Below are 17,094 nucleotides of genomic sequence, written 5' to 3' on the forward strand. Positions count from 1 at the left end.
TCATCCTGGCAAAAAATAAACAGAGAGACATCTGAATTAAATGATGTCATGGAGCAAATGGACTTAACAGATATCTACAGAACATTCTATCCAAATGCTGCAGAATATACATTTTTCTCAGCAGTATAAGGAATGTTCTCTAAAATAGACCATATATTAGGACACAAAACAAATCTCCACAAATACAGGAAATTTGAAATTATCCCTTGTACTCTATCTGACCACAATGGGATTAAACAGCAAATCAGCAACAAGAAAAGCTACAGAGCATTCAGAAACTCATGGAGACTAAATAGCACATTATTGAATGATCAATGGGTCACTGAAGAAATCAAAAAGGAAATCAATAAATTCATATAATCAAATGATGATGATAATACAACATACCAAAACCTTTGGGACACAATAAAGGCAGTCCCATGAGGGAAATTTATAGCTCTAAGTGCCTATATTAAGAAATTAGAGAGTTCACAAATAAACAATTTAATGCTTCACCTTTAGGTCTTGGAAAAAGAAGAACAAGGCAAACCAAAAATCAGTAAATGAGAAGAAATGATAAAGATTAGGGCAGAAATTAATGAAATAGAAACCCAAAAAAGAACCCAAAGAATCAATAAGTTAAAGAATTGGTTCTTTGTAAAGATAAACAAGGTTGGTAAACCCTTAGCAAATGTGACCAGAAGAGTGACAAAAATTAAAATTAGAGATGAAAAAGGCACCATTACAACAGATACCAAAGAAATACAGACAATTATAAGGACATACTTTAAGAATATATATGCCTCTATGTTTGAAAATCTGAAATGATTTCCTTGATTCATATGACCTACCAACATTAAATCAAGATGAGATAAACCATTTAAATAGACCTGCAACAAGTATAAATATCCAAGGAGTTATAAAAAGTCTCCCAACTAAAAAAAAGCCCAGGCCTAGATGGATTCACTGGTGAATTTTACCAGAACTTCATGGAAGACATAGCACCACTGCATCTCAAACTTTTCCATAAAACAAAAACAGAAAGAATTCTACCAAACTCCTTCTATGAAGCCAGCATCACAATCATACCAAAAACAGAACCAAAAAAGAAAATTACAGACCAATCTCCTTCATGAACATATATGAAAAAATTATGAATAAAACATTGGCAAACAAAATACAAGAATATATCAAAAAGATTATTCACCCTGACCAAGTTGGCTTTATCCCAGGGATGGTTCAACATATGCAAATCAATAAATGTAATACACGATATAAATGGATTGAAGGACAAAAAAAGTCACATGATCATCTCAATATATTAAGAAAGGGCATTTGACAAAATCCTTTTATGGTAAAAGTATTACAGAAACTGGGAACAGAAGGAACATATCTGAACATAATAAAAGCTATTTATGACAAACCTACAGCCAACATAATACTAAATGGTAAAAAACTTGAAGCTTTTCCACTAAATTCAGGAACAAAACAAGGATGCCCACTACCTCCACTCTTATTAATATAGTACTGGAAATCTTAGCTATATCAATAAAGCAAGAGACACTCATAAAAGGGATACAAATGGAACAGAAGAGATGAAAATCTTTCTTCATGCACGAGAATCAAATCCAAGTGGATCAGGGACCTTAATATCAGACCTGAACCCTGAAGTTGCTAGAGGAAATGGTGGGGGAAACCCTTCAATATATTGGCACAGGTAATGGCTTTCTGAATACAACCCTAATTGTTCAGAAAAAAAAAAAAAAACACTACTCAACCACTGGGACCTCATGAAATTACAAAGCTTTTGTACAGCAAAGGACACTGTGAATAGAACAAAGAGACAACCTACAGAATGGGAGAAAATATTTGCCAGCTACACATCTGACAGAGGATTAATATCCAGAATATACAAAGAACTCAAAACACAGAATAATAAGAAATCAAACAACCCAGTTAAAAAACAGGCTATGAAACTAAATAGAGAGTTCTCATCAGAAGAAATACAGATGGCATAGAAACATCTAAGAAAGTTCTACAATCTTAGCCATCAGGGAAATGCAAATTGAAACTACCTTGAGATTTCATCTCTCTCCCATCAGAATGGCTACCATCAAGAAAATAAATGCCTGGGGCTGGAGAGATGGCTTAGCGGCTAAGCGCTTGCCTGTGAAGCCTAAGGACCCCAGTTCGAGGCTCGGTTCCCCAGGTCCCACGTTAGCCAGATGCACAAGGGGGCGCACGCGTCTGGAGTTCGTTTGCAGAGGCTGGAAGCCCTGGCGCGCCCATTCTCTCTCTCTCCCTCTATCTGTCTTTCTCTCTGTGTCTGTCGCTCTCAAATAAATAAATAAATAATTTAAAAAATAAATAAATAAATAAATAAAAGAAAGAAAATAAATGACAATAAATGTTGGTGAGGATGTGGTAAAAGGGGAACCCTTCTGCACTGTTGGTGGGAATGTAATCTGGTACAGCCATTGTGGAAATCAGTGTGGAAGTTCTTGAGACAGCTACAAATAGATTTGACAAATGATCCAGCTATAGCACTCCCAGGCATATATCCTAATGACTCTTCTCACTACCTTAAAGATACTTGCACAGCCATGTTTATTGCTGCTGTATTCACAATAAGTAGAAAATGGAATCAGCCTAGATGTCCATTCACAGATTTATGGATAATAAAGTTGTGGTACATCTACACAATGGAGTGGTAAAGTAGTAAAAATTCAGTGGTAAAGAGAAATGAAATTATGAAATTTTCAGGGAAATGGATGAATCTGGAAAGGATTATACTAAGTGAGGTAACCCAGGCCTAGAAAGCCAAATGTCACATGTTCTCTCTCATATGTGGATCCTAGCTACAAATGTATAGACTTATGTGTGATCTGGAACCAAAAGTCATATCAGAGGCCCACAAGCTAGAAAAAGGCTATAAGGGAGGGAGGAGAAAGGCCTAACCAAGGTTGGGGGAGTGTCAATCAAAATTTAAGATATTCTAAATAAGACATATGAAAGTCTACTTTCTTGAATAATGACACATCCAGAAGCCATATTGTTACTACAAAATTTTCAGTGCCTGGGATGGGATACCTTCCAGTGAGTTGTTGGCCAGGGAGATCCCTGATGCCTCCAAAACATTATAGGCTATCACCAAGGCCCTTGGTTTCCCATGAGAAAGAGATGGTAAGACCCTATTGCTGAAGACTTCATATGCCTGAGAGGCAGAGGCCACTGAGAAATCAAGCTGTTGCTGAGCAGAAACCTTCTCCCTGTCGTCCAGCCAACTCAAAGCTGGAAAAAGCTGCACTGTATGCAGCCTTATGGGAGACAGAAGTCATCAGTGGTGAAAACAGTGGGCACTGGAAACCTCAAGTTTGGCCAGATAGGCCAAATGACTGAATGAGTGCAATAGTGGCTTGTATGCTCTGGGGGAAACCAACTGCTCTCTAATTGGACTGAAGGCCCACTCTATGGGAGGGAATGCATGCCTGGTACTGAAAACTTAATCAAAAGCCTATGGCAGGGGAGGTTATGAGCCTTAAGGGTATAAAATGCTGCTGTTGTCTAGATAAATGCATATATTATTCTCACCAAATTGCCCTGAAAGCACTACACTTAATGTTCATACTCATATATTAATGCTACTTTCACTTACGGTTAGAGTAACTTTTTTCAGATGGTGATGACCACTAAGATGACCCAAAAGGCAACACAGTGCTGAGAAGAAGGGATGGAGGAGTGTCCAGCCCTGAAACATCTCATACCCTCCATTGCAGAAGAAGTGGTGGAAAGAATGTAAGAGCCAAAGGAAGGGTACCACTCCTTACATACAGCTGTCTGGACAGAAATTGGCCTCAATACCCATGACCTCACAGTGCCTAGCAATATCTACACAAGACTCTCATAACAGGAGACAAAGATGATGAATCAAATTAAAAAAAAAGACTCCTGGAGAGAGGGAGGGGATAGGACGGAGAGCAGAGTTATGAAGGGTACAGTAGGGGAGCGAAGGGAAATACCATGGTTTGTTGTAAGTATGGAAGTCGTCAATAAAAAAATATATATTAAAAAAAGACAATGATCAAAATAGAAGAGAGACTAGTTGGGAAGAAGAAGGGATTTGGTGGAAGGAAGACTTCATGACACGGAAAAGAGAAGTTGGTAGGAAGGGATTGTGATCTTGGTATATTGTTTATATTTATGGAAGTTGTCAAAAAAAGTTTCAAACCAATCTTAAATGATTTTTAGTGAATGGATACTCTTCAAGAATATGCAAAACAAATCCATAGCAAAGTCAGACATCTAACCTAGTAAAAGAATTTCAGGGCTGGAGAGATGGCTTAGCGGTTAAGCGCTTGCCTGTGAAGCCTAAGGACCCCGGTTCGAGGCTCGGTTCCCCAGGTCCCACGTTAGCCAGATGCACAAGCGGGCACACACGTCTGGAGTTCGTTTGCAGAGGCTGGAAGCCCTGGCGCGCCCATTCTCTCTCTCTCCCTCTATCTGCCTTTCTCTCTGTGTCTGTCGCTCTCAAATAAATAAATAAAAATAAACAAAAAAAAAAAAAAAAAAAAAGAATTTCAAGTAGGATCTCTAAAAAGGGGTGTTTCCAAGGGCCTCTACCAGCTGCCATTCTGGAAATGCTTGTTACATATCTGATAATGGAACTATGTGACTATAAATGGTTTAAAATTTTGGTAGGAAGTCATGGTAAAATTATTTGTATAGGGACTGGAGAGATTTCTCAGTGGTTAGGGTTGTCTGCAAAGACTAAAGACCCTGATTTGATTCCCCAGAGTCCAGGTCATGGCAGATGTAGGGTGGCACAATTCGATTCCCCAGTGTCCATGTAATGGCAGGTGTAGGATGGCATTGCATCTGGAGTCCATTTGCAGCAGCTGAAGGCTCTCAAGTGCCCATTCTCACTCCCAGTCTCATTTTCTCTCTTTCCTTGCAAATAAATAAAATTATAAAAACAAAATATACTGGATAATTAATGTATCTGAAATAATCGGGACTTTTTCATTATACTTCCAGGAAAGTAGACATGTATGCCTACTTTTGGCAACTAGAAATGGTACATTTTTTTTGGCCATTTGTGGTTATCTTTGTTGTTCGAATTCTGAATTATTTTTGGAATATGGCTTGTGGACCACCCCAACCAAGTTTAAACCCACAATTCTTCCAGATAGAAACTGCATACTTGCCTCTCCTAACTCCATGGACTTGAAGTGACAGGGACTAGGGAAGCTAAGTAGCCAGCAGCTGCTGTTGGCAATAACAGGAAATGGCCCCATTCTTTCTAGTACTGGTAGGCCAGCATGAATAGCAGTGATCTCATTTTCAGCATAAACAAGAAATTAAAATTTTTCCTTTCCAGGCTAATCACAAAGGAGATGATGGTCTGCTCTGGGAGCAGCTCATCAGTGACTTGAAATGTGTTCCTGTGTACAAGCAATGGACAAATACTTCCTGCAGCCAAAATCTGAGCCCATCTAACTTGGACAGAGATGGGATGGTTAGGATGCCTCTGCCATGTAGGAAGTCTCTTCCATACTCATTCTAGCTGGCTTAGATGCCCCTTGATATTTCTCACCAACTGATGAGACTTTAAGGACAAGCAAGTACTGCCTGACATACACAGAGAAGCCATAACTGCTGGCCCTGATCTGGAAGCATGATATCCTACCAGCCAGTCATGCTCTGTGCATCTGGTTTTGCCATCCATGATGACTAATAACACCTCACTGTCATGCTTACCATAAGGATGAAAAATTACACATTGGGCTGGAGAGATGGTTAAGCACTTGCCTGTGAAGCCTAAAGAACCCAGTTCGAGGACTGATTCTCCAGGATCCATATAAGCCAGACGCACAAGGTGGCACATGCATCTGGAGTTTGTTTGCAGTGGCTGGAGGCCCTGGTGTACCCATTCTCTCTCTCTGCCTCTTTTTCTCTCTATCTGTTGCTCTCAAATAAAAATAAACAGAAAAATTTAAAAAAAAAAGAAAAATTACACCTGTAACTTGGTACAAGGGTTTAGTAAATGCAGTAGTGGTTAATGAAGGCTGTGTTAGTTTTGTTAGTTTGGGTTAGACAGTAGTCCTAGTCTTAAGGATGTAGCCATTAGTTTCATCCTACCTTCTGCTACCTCTGAATGTTGAGTTACAAATGAGACAAACACTGCTCAGTTTAAACTTCTATTGGCTTGAAAGTTAAAATCTATATCTCTTATAAGGGGAGTATTTATTCTGTCCGAAATGAAGAGTTAAAGACTATGAGTTATCTGACAGGTCATTCCAATGCCACCATTCTAATACTTCATGAAGGGGATTTCCCACTCCTGCCACATGCCATTTGGTTATTAGGCATAATGCTTTTTCTATCACTCCACGTGGCCCATGCTACAAAATTATTGTCATTACATGGTGTTATACGCTAAGTTTGAACATCAAGTACTACTATCATGAGGTTGTTTTTTCTTCGTTTAGTTTTTTGAGGTACAGTCTCACTCTAGCCCAGGCTGACCTGGAATTCATTCTGTAGTCTCAGGTTGGCCTTGAATTCACGGCGATCCTCCTATCTCTGCCTCCTGAGTGCTGGGATTAAAGGCATATGCTATGCTACCATGCCTGGCATGAGTTCTTTTCAATAATCAAAAATACAAGCTGGGTGTGGTGGCACATGCCTTTAATCCCAGCACTCAGGAGGCAGAGGTAGGAGGATTGCCGTGAGTTCGAGGCCACCCTGAGACTCCATAGTGAATTCCAGGTCAGCCTGGGTTAGAGTGAGACCTTACCTCAAAAAAAAAAAAAAAAAAAAAATCAAAAACACAAGTGGCAGCCAGGTTTCGTGGCACACGCCTTTAATCTAAGCACTGGGAGGTAGATGTAGGAGGACTGCTGTGAGTTTGAGGCCACCTTGAGACTACAGAGTGAATTCTAGGTCAGCCTGGCCTGGAGTGAGACTCTACCTTGAAAAAATAGCAACAACAATAAACAAAAATAGGGCCTGGAGAGAGGGCTTAATGGTTAAGGTGCTTGCCTGCAAAGCCTAAGGACCCAGGCTCAATTCTCTAGTACCCATGTAAGCCAGATACACATGGTGGTGCATGAGTCTAGAGTTCATTTGCACTGGCTAAAAACCTGGCTCACCCATTTTCTCTCTTTCCCTCTGTATTAAATAAAGTATGTATAAAAAATAGTTAACTGCCAGTACTCAGGAGGCAGAGGTAGCAGGATTGCAAAGAGTTCGAGGTCACCCTGAGACTACATAGTAAATTCCAGGTCAGCCTGAGCTAGAGTGAGGCCCTACCTCAAAAAACCAAAAAAAAAAAAAAAAAAAAGTTAGCTGACTTAGTGGGCAAGGCTGCTGGCTACAAACAAGAAAGGAACTCTCATGGAGATGCTCTCTGTCTAAAGGCTTTGAAACAGCTGCGAATAGCTTGGGGCTTACTGACAGGCTACTACAAAAATCCATATGAGCATCCACAGAGAAAACTCAATCAAACGTGACCACCATCTATTTCAATCCTCTCAGTATACTGACGAAGAAGGCCAAACGTTGCCTATTTCTCAAGATACCATTTTGGAACAATGCTCAAAAAGAAGTGACTGAAACTGAGGCCTTGCCCAGCACTACTTGTCACCATGGTTTTTCTTCCTTCCCAGGACTCAGCAGTTCAGTGCCCAGACCCAACTCTTTGATACCCAGGAGTCATCTTTGCTTCAGAGTCCACGTGAAAGGAAGATTAAGATAGTCCTTGATCCCCTCAATTGATATCTCTAGCAGTGGCCCAGTCCTGCAGAAAGTTACATGGGTCTGAGTTACCATGGCTACTGCTCTCCCTTCACAAATGTGAGGTCACATCCTTTTGACATGGTTGTAGGGGGGTGCTGTAGCAATGGAAACTATTGTGGGTTAGGGGTTTTTCTTCTCCCCACTAACAGTAGTTAAGGTTCTATCACAGCCATTCAGTTGACAGCAGGACCTTGGGCAGATTTCAGTAAAAGGGAATTGGAGGACAACATTTGCAAAGTCCCTTCCTAGAATTTTACTCAGTGGAGAAAGGCTGTCACTCACCTAGGCTAAGCACATACACAATTCATATTATATAACACTTTGGTTGAGGGAAGAAGTTGCAGCTTATACTACCATCTGGGTGGCTATGTGCACCAAAGCCGGTGGGGGCGTGACAGGGAGTAGATGTGCCCATGCCAGGACTGGACTCCCCTCAGCCCTCACCACCAGGAACACAAGTGTGACCCAGAACCATGTAACTGCAGGAAGCTCCTAAGGAGACAGAAGGCATCTCTCTCTCCTTCCTTTCCTTCTCTCTTTCTCTCTTTCTTTCTTTTTATTTATTTATCTGAGAGAGAGGGAGGAAGAGGAAAAAAGAGAAAGAGAGAGAGAATGGACATGCCAGGGCCTCCAGCCACTGAAAACTAACTCCAGACACATGCAGCACTTTGTACATATGGCTTACGTGGGTCCTGGGGAATTGAACCTGTGTCCTTAGGCTTTACAGGCAAGTGCCTTAACCGCTAAGTCATCTCTTCAGCTCCCCTCCCTCTCTGTCTCTTTTTTGCAGAACAATTAATAAGAGGAAATGAGGGGAAAAGATTAAGAATGTAGGCCTTCCTGGAACACAAACCCTCCTGAGGAATGCTTAAAGGGTTAAGGGTTGGGGAGGGCAGTGCAAATGAAGGAAAGAGGCGCCCTTCAGAACAATGGCCTTTTTACTCCCCCACCCCCAATGCCCTATTTCTTCACAGTCAAACTGAAGGAAGTAGATTAATTCCTTTTGCATCCAACGGACCGGGCTTAGGTTTTCAGGCAATTAATTCTCACATCTAAAACAGAAGTGCAACGATTGATTCCTGATGCCCTAAAACCTGCTACAGTCTTCTCTGAAGGAGGCTCTGGGATTAGGAAAGAGATTCACACCTTTTAGTTCAAAACTCCCACAGGGAAAACCAAGCTCCTCCTACCACCCCCAAGCCTCCAGGTCCCTTCTGACTCCTGCAGCCTCCCTCTTTCTTGGCCTTAGCCAGCAAACTTCAGCCAGGTATTGAGCAGCACAGAGTGATCCTCACAGCTGGCTGAGAATTTACACTGACACTTCCTTTAGGAAGCTGTTCATCAAATCACAGCAAATGAGTTAAGCTCACATTTAATGATAAACAAGGGCTCCATTGCTTACTCAAGTCATTCCTATGACAGAAAACAAGACTCCCTTGCAAATGGATCATATACTATGGGGGGGGGGGGGATCCACCTTACATTTGTCTACAATGTTCTGAATATCATATAAAATTCCAAGAAGCCTTTTGAAAGACCTCAATGTTTGCCTTTTGCCTTCCTAGTCAATGGGTGGGAAAAAAAAATCAGTTACTCCTATGAGTCCTTAAATCCTTTGAAAGACAAGACAAAAGGGCTTCAAATGACCGGCAGGAGAACAACTGACATCAAGTGCCAGCTCTCAGACTGGAGGGATGGCTTAGCTATTAAGGCATTTGCCTGCAAAGCCAGAGGATCCAGGTTTGATTGCCCAGGACCCACGTTAGCCAGCTGTGCAAGGGGGTGCACACATCTAGAGTTTGTTTGTAGTGTCTGGAGACCCTGGCGTGCCCATTCTCATTCTCTCTCTTTCTCTGTCAAATAAATAAATAAAGTTGTTTTTAAAAAGATAGTGCTAGCTCTCAACTTCAAGTTTGCAATTTATGACATTTGACTTTGAGGCCTACCTCTTACTTTCTTCTTCTCATCCTCTTCTTCTTTTAGCAGTTTGCCAACGGAATTAAACCACTTAAACTCTGGGTCGGGCATGCCATAAACACTACAATTAATCAGGGCGCTGTTCCCCTCCTTGACTATGACATGGTCGGTCCTGGTGAGGATTACAGGCACAGAGCCCCAGAGCACGCCAGTGCCATTTAAAGTGCTGGTAGTCACATTCTCAGCAGTTACTAGAGTGGACGCTAGGATTAGAAAGGGCACAGAAGGTGGAAAGCACACAGTCAGATGGCTCTTCAATAGATCCATCTTCTTTGCTCGCTCTGTAAGGCAAGAGATGGTTTGCCAATGGAATCTTCTGTCAGAAAACACACTGTTCAGAGCAGGCCACAGGACAAACCTGTCCTAGATCCATGGAGTTGGTACTTGATTAAGAATCTGTTTTTTTTAAAAAAGAGAGAAACACAAAAATATTAGCATTGATGTTCCTAAAACAGTATTTGTAAAATGTTAGCAATCCAGCTAAAATATAAACATATTCTCAAAATATATTCAGAGGCATTCCAATGTTAATTTATAGCAAAGAAAAAACCAGTATAAATTTGTTAAATTTTTTGTATTTTATTTTTATTTATTTGAGAGACACAGAGAGGCGGAGAGAGAGAGAGAGAGAGAGAGAGAGACAGAGACAGACAGACAGAGAGAATGGGCACAACAGGGCCTCCAGCTGCTGTAAATGAACTCCACATGCATGTGCCACCTTGTGCATCTGCTTATGTGGGTCCTGGGAAATTGAAACTTGGTCCTTTGGCTTTGCAGGAAAGTGCCTTAACTGCTACACCATCTCTCCAGTCTAACTTTGTTATTCCTAATATTAAATATAGTCAGGAGGAGCACATATGACCCTCCCCCTTATGCTCATGACAAGTAGGTGACCTTAGTAAAGCCAATTGTTCACCACTCTGGCTTCTCCACTCTGGAGGTGGAAGGCTACTGGGGATAATCGCCCACCCATGAATCACTGGGGTAATAAAAGAATGAGCTCCAGCTCTTGCTGGGTCCTTGGTAACACGTGGCAGTCTGTTTAGCAGTGCTCACCTGGCTCAGTCTCTGCTTTCCCATAGTGCTTAACGGCATTGCCAGCTTGAGAACCAAGCATCTCAGCCCAGTGGTGTTCCTAAATTCTCCAAACAACCCAGACACCTTTCCTCTACTAAGGTCTGCAGTCATGAATCTCCCCTACCCATCACTCCATCTTTTGGAAAATCCTGCATAATACTGTACCTGTCTGCGTCAGTGTTGGTTCTCATCTTCCACCTTGTTTTGAAACAGGTCTCTTGTTTGCCACTGTGCTGTGTCTTACTCCCATCTGACTACAGCAGTGCTGGGATCACAGACATGCTCCACTCTGTCTGCCTTCACACGGGTCCTGGGGATCTGAGCCCAGGTTCTCGCGTTTGTGTAGCAAGTAATTTATCCATCAAGCCACGTACCCAGCACAGCATTGTGTATCTTATGCTCAGTTCATTACTTGCCATTTTCTCCCCAAACTACCATTTTCTGTATTTTTTCTCCTCTTCCTTAGAGCACTGAGCATTTCTAATTCCCAAGTTTCTATTCTTCCTCTTCCCAAATCTTTGTGGCAATTGGCAATGTTAAGTATTCTTTCTCAAGTTCTTTTCCTAAGGCTTCCATTCTCAGTTCTCTCACTGTGTAGCCTGGTTTGGCTCCAAACTCTAAAACCTCCTGCCTCTACTTCCCAAGTGTGGGACTATAGATGTGAGTCACCACACTCAACACCTGCTCTCATTATTCAAATCTCATTTCTTCCAGTCTCATTAGCTCCCAAAGTTCATCATTAGCCCCTTTTTTATTTATTAATTTATTTTGGTTTTATAAGGCAAGGTCTTACTCTAGTCCAAGCTGACCTGGAATTCACCATGTAGCCTCGAACTCACAGTGATCCTCCTACCTCTGCCTCCCAAGTGCTGGGATTGAAGGTGTGTGCCAACACGCCTGGCTTTTTTTTGATTTATTTTCTCACTCATTCAAAAATGTTACTGAGGGCTGAAGAGATAAATCAGCAGTTAAGGTGCTTGCCTGCAAAGCCTAATGACCAGGTTTGATTGCCCAGTGCCAACATAAAGCCAGATGTACAAAGTGGCACATGCACCTGGAGTTCATTTGCAGCAGGTAGAGGCGCTGGCATGCCCATTCATTTTTCTCTGTCTCTCATCTCTGCTTGAAAATAAAAAATTAAAAAATGTTACTGAACTTTTAGTATTGGGAAGATTCTATTCTCAATCCCAAGGATATAAAGTAGGTAAGAAAGATCTTTCATGTTATCAAGAACTTACTTACCATCTCATGGAGAGAAGCAAAAATATAGATTTTCAGTTAATGGGGCTGGGAGATGGCTCCGTAAAGTGCTTTCCTTGCAAGCACGAGGATTGAGTTTGATTCCTAGAACTATGTTTTAAATAAAATCCATGCATGGCAGCATAAACATATGATCTCAGTACTGGGGAGGCAGAGATAAGTGGATCCGTATAGTTCACTGGCCAGCCAGTCTACCACCAGACTTGGCAAGATCCAGGCCAGTGAAAAAAATCTGCCCTTTAAAAAAGTGAGGGCACTGCTGAGGAATGACACCCAAAGTCATTCCTGGCCTCCCAGGTGTTTGGGGCTGAGTAAGCATTTGGGGAGGACTTCACTGAGGAGGTGACATCTGAGCCTGGTCCAATGAGGCCAAGACCTTAAGGAAGAGCACTCGAGAAAGAGGAGCAACCAAAGCAGCTCTCTGGGATGAGAAAACAAGGGCATGCAGCAGGGCAGGAAAGAGAGGCAGCCAGACCCTGACCTCTGGGGGGCTTTGAAGGCTAGAGTAAAGATTTTGGACCTTATCTCATGCCCACTAAGAAATATGGAGCAAAGGCGTCATAGGGTACAATGGCAGTGACCTCCTCCTCCTCCTCCTCCTCAAATGTGCCTCACTGTGGTGTCATCTATGTACACGGAAGTGGATCCATTCATGGTAAACAGTGTCACGAGTTCTGAATCATATCTATACAATTGCCACAAAACACAAGATGTGGAAAGTTTTCCTCATCAAAAGTTCCCTTGCACCCCCTTTCCAGTTTTAGCACTCGTGATGATTCAGTACACTTAGTTCTGTTCATGCCCCCAAAGGGATGAGGTTCATACCCCGCCCAGATGGATATTTGAGTTGTTTTAGCAACATATATAGAAAAGACTATTCCTTCCCTAGTGGATTTCCTTGCCTTCCTGTCACAAACAAGTAATCACCACATACAGGTGGGTCTATTTCTATACAGTCTCAGGGTGGCCTCAAACTCATGGTGATCCTCCTACTTCTACCTCCCCAGTGCTGGGATTAAAGGCGTGCGCCACCACGCCTGGCTTCGGGTCTATTTCTAAACTCTCCTGTGCTACTTATGTCAACATCTATCCTTATGCCAACACCACATTGACCATACTGTCAGCCGCTTATGCCTCTGACTCACAGGGTGTTTGATAACCTTGGGGAATGGACAGAGATCTCTCCAAGCACAGGAATTCTGACTCCAATTCTCTATAACACAACCAACCTGAAGAGGTATCAAGAGGCGGTAACAGTTATTAGCCACATCTTTCTTCAGTAGAAAGAAGGGAATTGTCTCTACTCCCCTGAGGCCTCTGCTGTTTTCCTGTCTGGGTGAGGCCAGCACACATTTCACACACAAGCCCTGTGGTCAAGAGAGATAGCACAAGCTGTGAGGCTGGATAGATCCTGCCATGACTCTGGAAACATCTTTTTCTACTTGGCTGGACTTGTGGTTTCCTTCCATCAGGGTGGTTGTAAAGTCAACATGTTCAGTGAAAGAAAAGCTGCAAGAAATATGGCCTTGAGTTTTACACAGACATGGCCAGGGGCCTGGTTCTAACCACTTTCATTAGCTGTGTACTCTTTGATAAGCATTTACGTACTGTCTGGACATGGTGGCACACACCTTTAATCCCAGCACTTGGGAGGCAGAGGTAGGAGGATCACCATGAGTTTGAGGCCAACTTGAGACTACATACTGAATTCCAGGTCAGCCCGCGCTAGAGTGAAACCCTACCTCGGCGGGGGGTGGGAGGGGGTAGTTATCAGCTCCATGTATAAAGCATCCTTTATTGTAAACTAGGCTTCTTGAGTGTGCTTTTTAATATTTTATTTGAGAGGAGAGAGAGCGAGCGGTAGATGGAGAGAAAATGGGCATACTAGGGCCTCTAGCCACTGCAGACAAACTCCAGATGCATGGGCTACCTTGTGCATCTGGCTTTACATGGATACTAAGGAATTGAACCTAGATCCTCTGACTTTGCTGGCAAGCGCCTTAACCACTAAGCCATCTCTCCAGTCCGAGTGTACTTTTAAGTTATGTTATTTCAAAGATAAACCTTGGTTTTGTTTCACACTTTATTGCCTGCCATCCATCATTACCAGAATCCATTATAGGTGACTTCCAGCAATGAATGGGGCTCTTGCAGAGACTCAAGTCTAGAAGGCAGGAGCTGTCCATCTGGGCTCAGGCTACAGTGAGCATGTGAGGGTAGGAGCGGGGGGCATTCATATGGATTCTCCAAAGCCCAGGCCACAACAGACCCCAACATGTCCCCGGGCTTACAGTCTACTTCTTCCAATCTCCTCATGGTGCCTACAGGGTGCCAAACACCAGACATTCTTGCTAGCGTATCGTCTTGCACTTTTCTCTTTCATGTTGAGGAAATGTCTTGGCAATTACAAGAGCTCCTGGGTTGCAGAAGCTCTCACAGTCGGACCTGTAGTATTTTCTTGACACAAAGCACCCAGTGTCACCTTTACACACTTGCCACATGAAGCCACATCTGCATGGAACTGTTTAAGTGGAAATTATGCTACATTGCCTAAAGAACAGAAAATGTCACATTACTGCATTTTGGGGAAATATCCTACAAATATACTTTTAAAAAGTTCCTGTCAGAGTAGGATCTGACACACCCTAACTTTGAGAAAGACAGTTCAGCCACTAAAGGGTAAACCTTAAGTACTGTACTGTAACAGCCCTTCAAAATACGAGAATAAAAACCAAGAATTTCAAAACCAGGGTTGAATAAGCACTACAATGGGCAAGTTGTTGAGCTTCATGTGTTTCCTTATGGCCTTTTGGAACACTTCCATGGGATATTTAATTTTCTGTAAACAGAACAAAAGAAAAAATATTTGAGAAACAGCAAATATTCTTTCTTTAATTTGCCCCTTTCTCTAACTTCCAACACTCATATTTATTTAGAAGTATTTTTAAAATGCTTTGTTAAATCTTTTTTTTCTACCTACAGCCAACAGAAAATACTGCTCACATACTTGTGGAGTTGAGAAAGCAAGCACCTCTTATACAAGAGCGCTTTGATCTCCATGAATATACATGATTGTTTTCTCCCTTGGCAGTATTACTGCTGACTCGTCCCCATCAACTGCGATGAGTATTCCTCACACAGCTGGGGTTTGTCTCAACATCTACTGAGAGTCACTGCTGTTTTCATGGGCACGTAAGTGATAGTATGGACACAAAAGCTGCCTTTTCGGTGAAGACACATTCTTGGTGAGTTTCTACCCATGAAGAAACAAAAGATGGTCCTAGTGATGAGAGGCACGGCATGAAATGCTGAAGATACGGGGCACTTGTGGGGTTCTTTGTTTTGTTTTATTTGAGGCAAGGTCTCACTAGCCCAGGCTGGCCTTGAGTTCACACTCTGTAGCTCAGGCTGGCCCTGAATTCACTGTGATCCTTCAATCTCAGTCTTCCAAGTATGGGGATTAAAGGTGTGAGCTACCACACCTGGCTTACTCGTGGATTTTGAAGAGGCAGTGGTATGGCGATTTCTGGGTTTAGAAAGGTCACCCTGATCAGATCACAGTGGCTAGTGATACAGTGTCGCTAGGAGACTGTTACACTACAGAGAGAGAACAGCAGGAGCCTGGACTACTGGCAGAGGGGAAGGACAGGAGCAGAGAGATCTGAAAAAAAGACAGGAATTTGAATATACAAGATTTAATGACTATGTTAAGGCATGTTAAAGTAATACCAGACCTGTGGAGTCATGGTACCTACAGTTAATCAACTATCTGAAGAGTGTCTCATTTGTCAGAAACCAATGCTTGCTGCCATTGATGGAATACATGTGAGCACATAAATTCCAAATTTTAACCAACACCCCTTTGGACTACACCATACACTCTCTGCCACATGTGAGCGAACAGCTGTCTACTGGCTGGCTGTGGCCTGGTCCCCTCACTTCTCCTAACTTTACAGGTCTCCTCTTTCTGATGGAGGGTGTTATAAGGACAAGCAGCAGTGATGCCACTCAAATGGATAGACTGTTGCAAGCTGAGGGCTTCACTCTGTATCTTGGGAAGTGTCAGAGTCTGTCTTACTGAGTGGTGGGCCCTCAGGAGGAGATAGACGAAGAGGAAACCTCATGGCGCTTCATGAAGTAAACCTGTCATAACTACTTCCAGCTGCTTACTATTGAAAATCAAATGCATACTCTGACTTGCAGGAGTGCTGTGAAAGACCATCATGCCACAACCACTGAGGCACAGCTAAGAAGAGACAGTACATCGGTTCTCTTGGACTCCGTCAACTACATTAATGTAAAGGTCTCCACAGAATTTCATGCTTTGTTAATTTTTTGACGCACAAAAAGCATGTACTTTTCGAAATGTAGATGTTTCAAATATTTCTCAAACTTAAACACCATAAATGTAATGTTTTTTTAATTTTATTTTTGTTTATTTTTATTTATTTATTTGAGAGTGACAAAGAGGGAGAGAGAGAGAGAGAGAATGGGCGCATCAGGGCCTCTAGCCATTGCAAATGAACTCCAGATGCATGTATCACCTTTTACATCTGGCTTACATGGGTCCTGGAGAATCGAGCTTCAAATCAGGGTCCTTAGGCTTCACACGCAAGCGCTTAACCGCTAAGCCATCTCTCCAGCCCCCAAATGTAATATTTTATTTCTTATGGAATATTACTTTGTCATTAAAATAAGTCTACAAGAGGCACGGTTTGTTTTAGTTTATAGTCCAAGGTTCCTGTCCATCACAGCAAGAAGACATGGTGTCAGGAGCTTGAGGTAGCTGGTCACATTCAGTCCAGTGAGGGGTGAGTGCTGCTGGTCAGCCAGCTCTCTTTTTATCCAATCAAGGACCCCAGCTGGATGTAATGGCACCCCCACCCAGTTAGGATGGGTCCTCTTACCTTATTTCACCTTATCAAGATAATTCCTCACAAACAGGTACTAAGGCTTGCCTAACTTACATAATTTCTCCAGGTGATTGGGAGCCCTGTCATGTAA

At 42.4% G+C, this 17,094-nt stretch overlaps 1 protein-coding gene across 2 annotated transcripts in view; it reads right to left on the reverse strand.

Moving 5' to 3' along the window:
• Window positions 1-17,094, reverse strand: part of Mfap3l (microfibril associated protein 3 like) — a 60,327-nt gene that overhangs the window by 20,597 nt on the left and 22,636 nt on the right. Inside the window, exons 1-2 of one of the 2 annotated variants that reach the window (XM_045130492.1) lie at window positions 13,320-13,435; window positions 9,723-10,149 (exon numbers count right to left, since the gene is read on the reverse strand). In XM_045130492.1, the coding sequence (XP_044986427.1) occupies window positions 9,723-10,020 (298 nt within the window). In that variant the 5' untranslated portion in view covers window positions 10,021-10,149; window positions 13,320-13,435. Of the gene's footprint in view, window positions 1-9,722; window positions 10,150-13,319; window positions 13,436-17,094 lie in introns of those variants that run through there. The other variant, XM_045130493.1, reaches the window with a different exon arrangement.

Source organism: Jaculus jaculus, chromosome 1, assembly GCF_020740685.1.
Source record: "Jaculus jaculus isolate mJacJac1 chromosome 1, mJacJac1.mat.Y.cur, whole genome shotgun sequence".
NCBI classification, from domain to species: Eukaryota; Metazoa; Chordata; class Mammalia; order Rodentia; family Dipodidae; genus Jaculus; species Jaculus jaculus.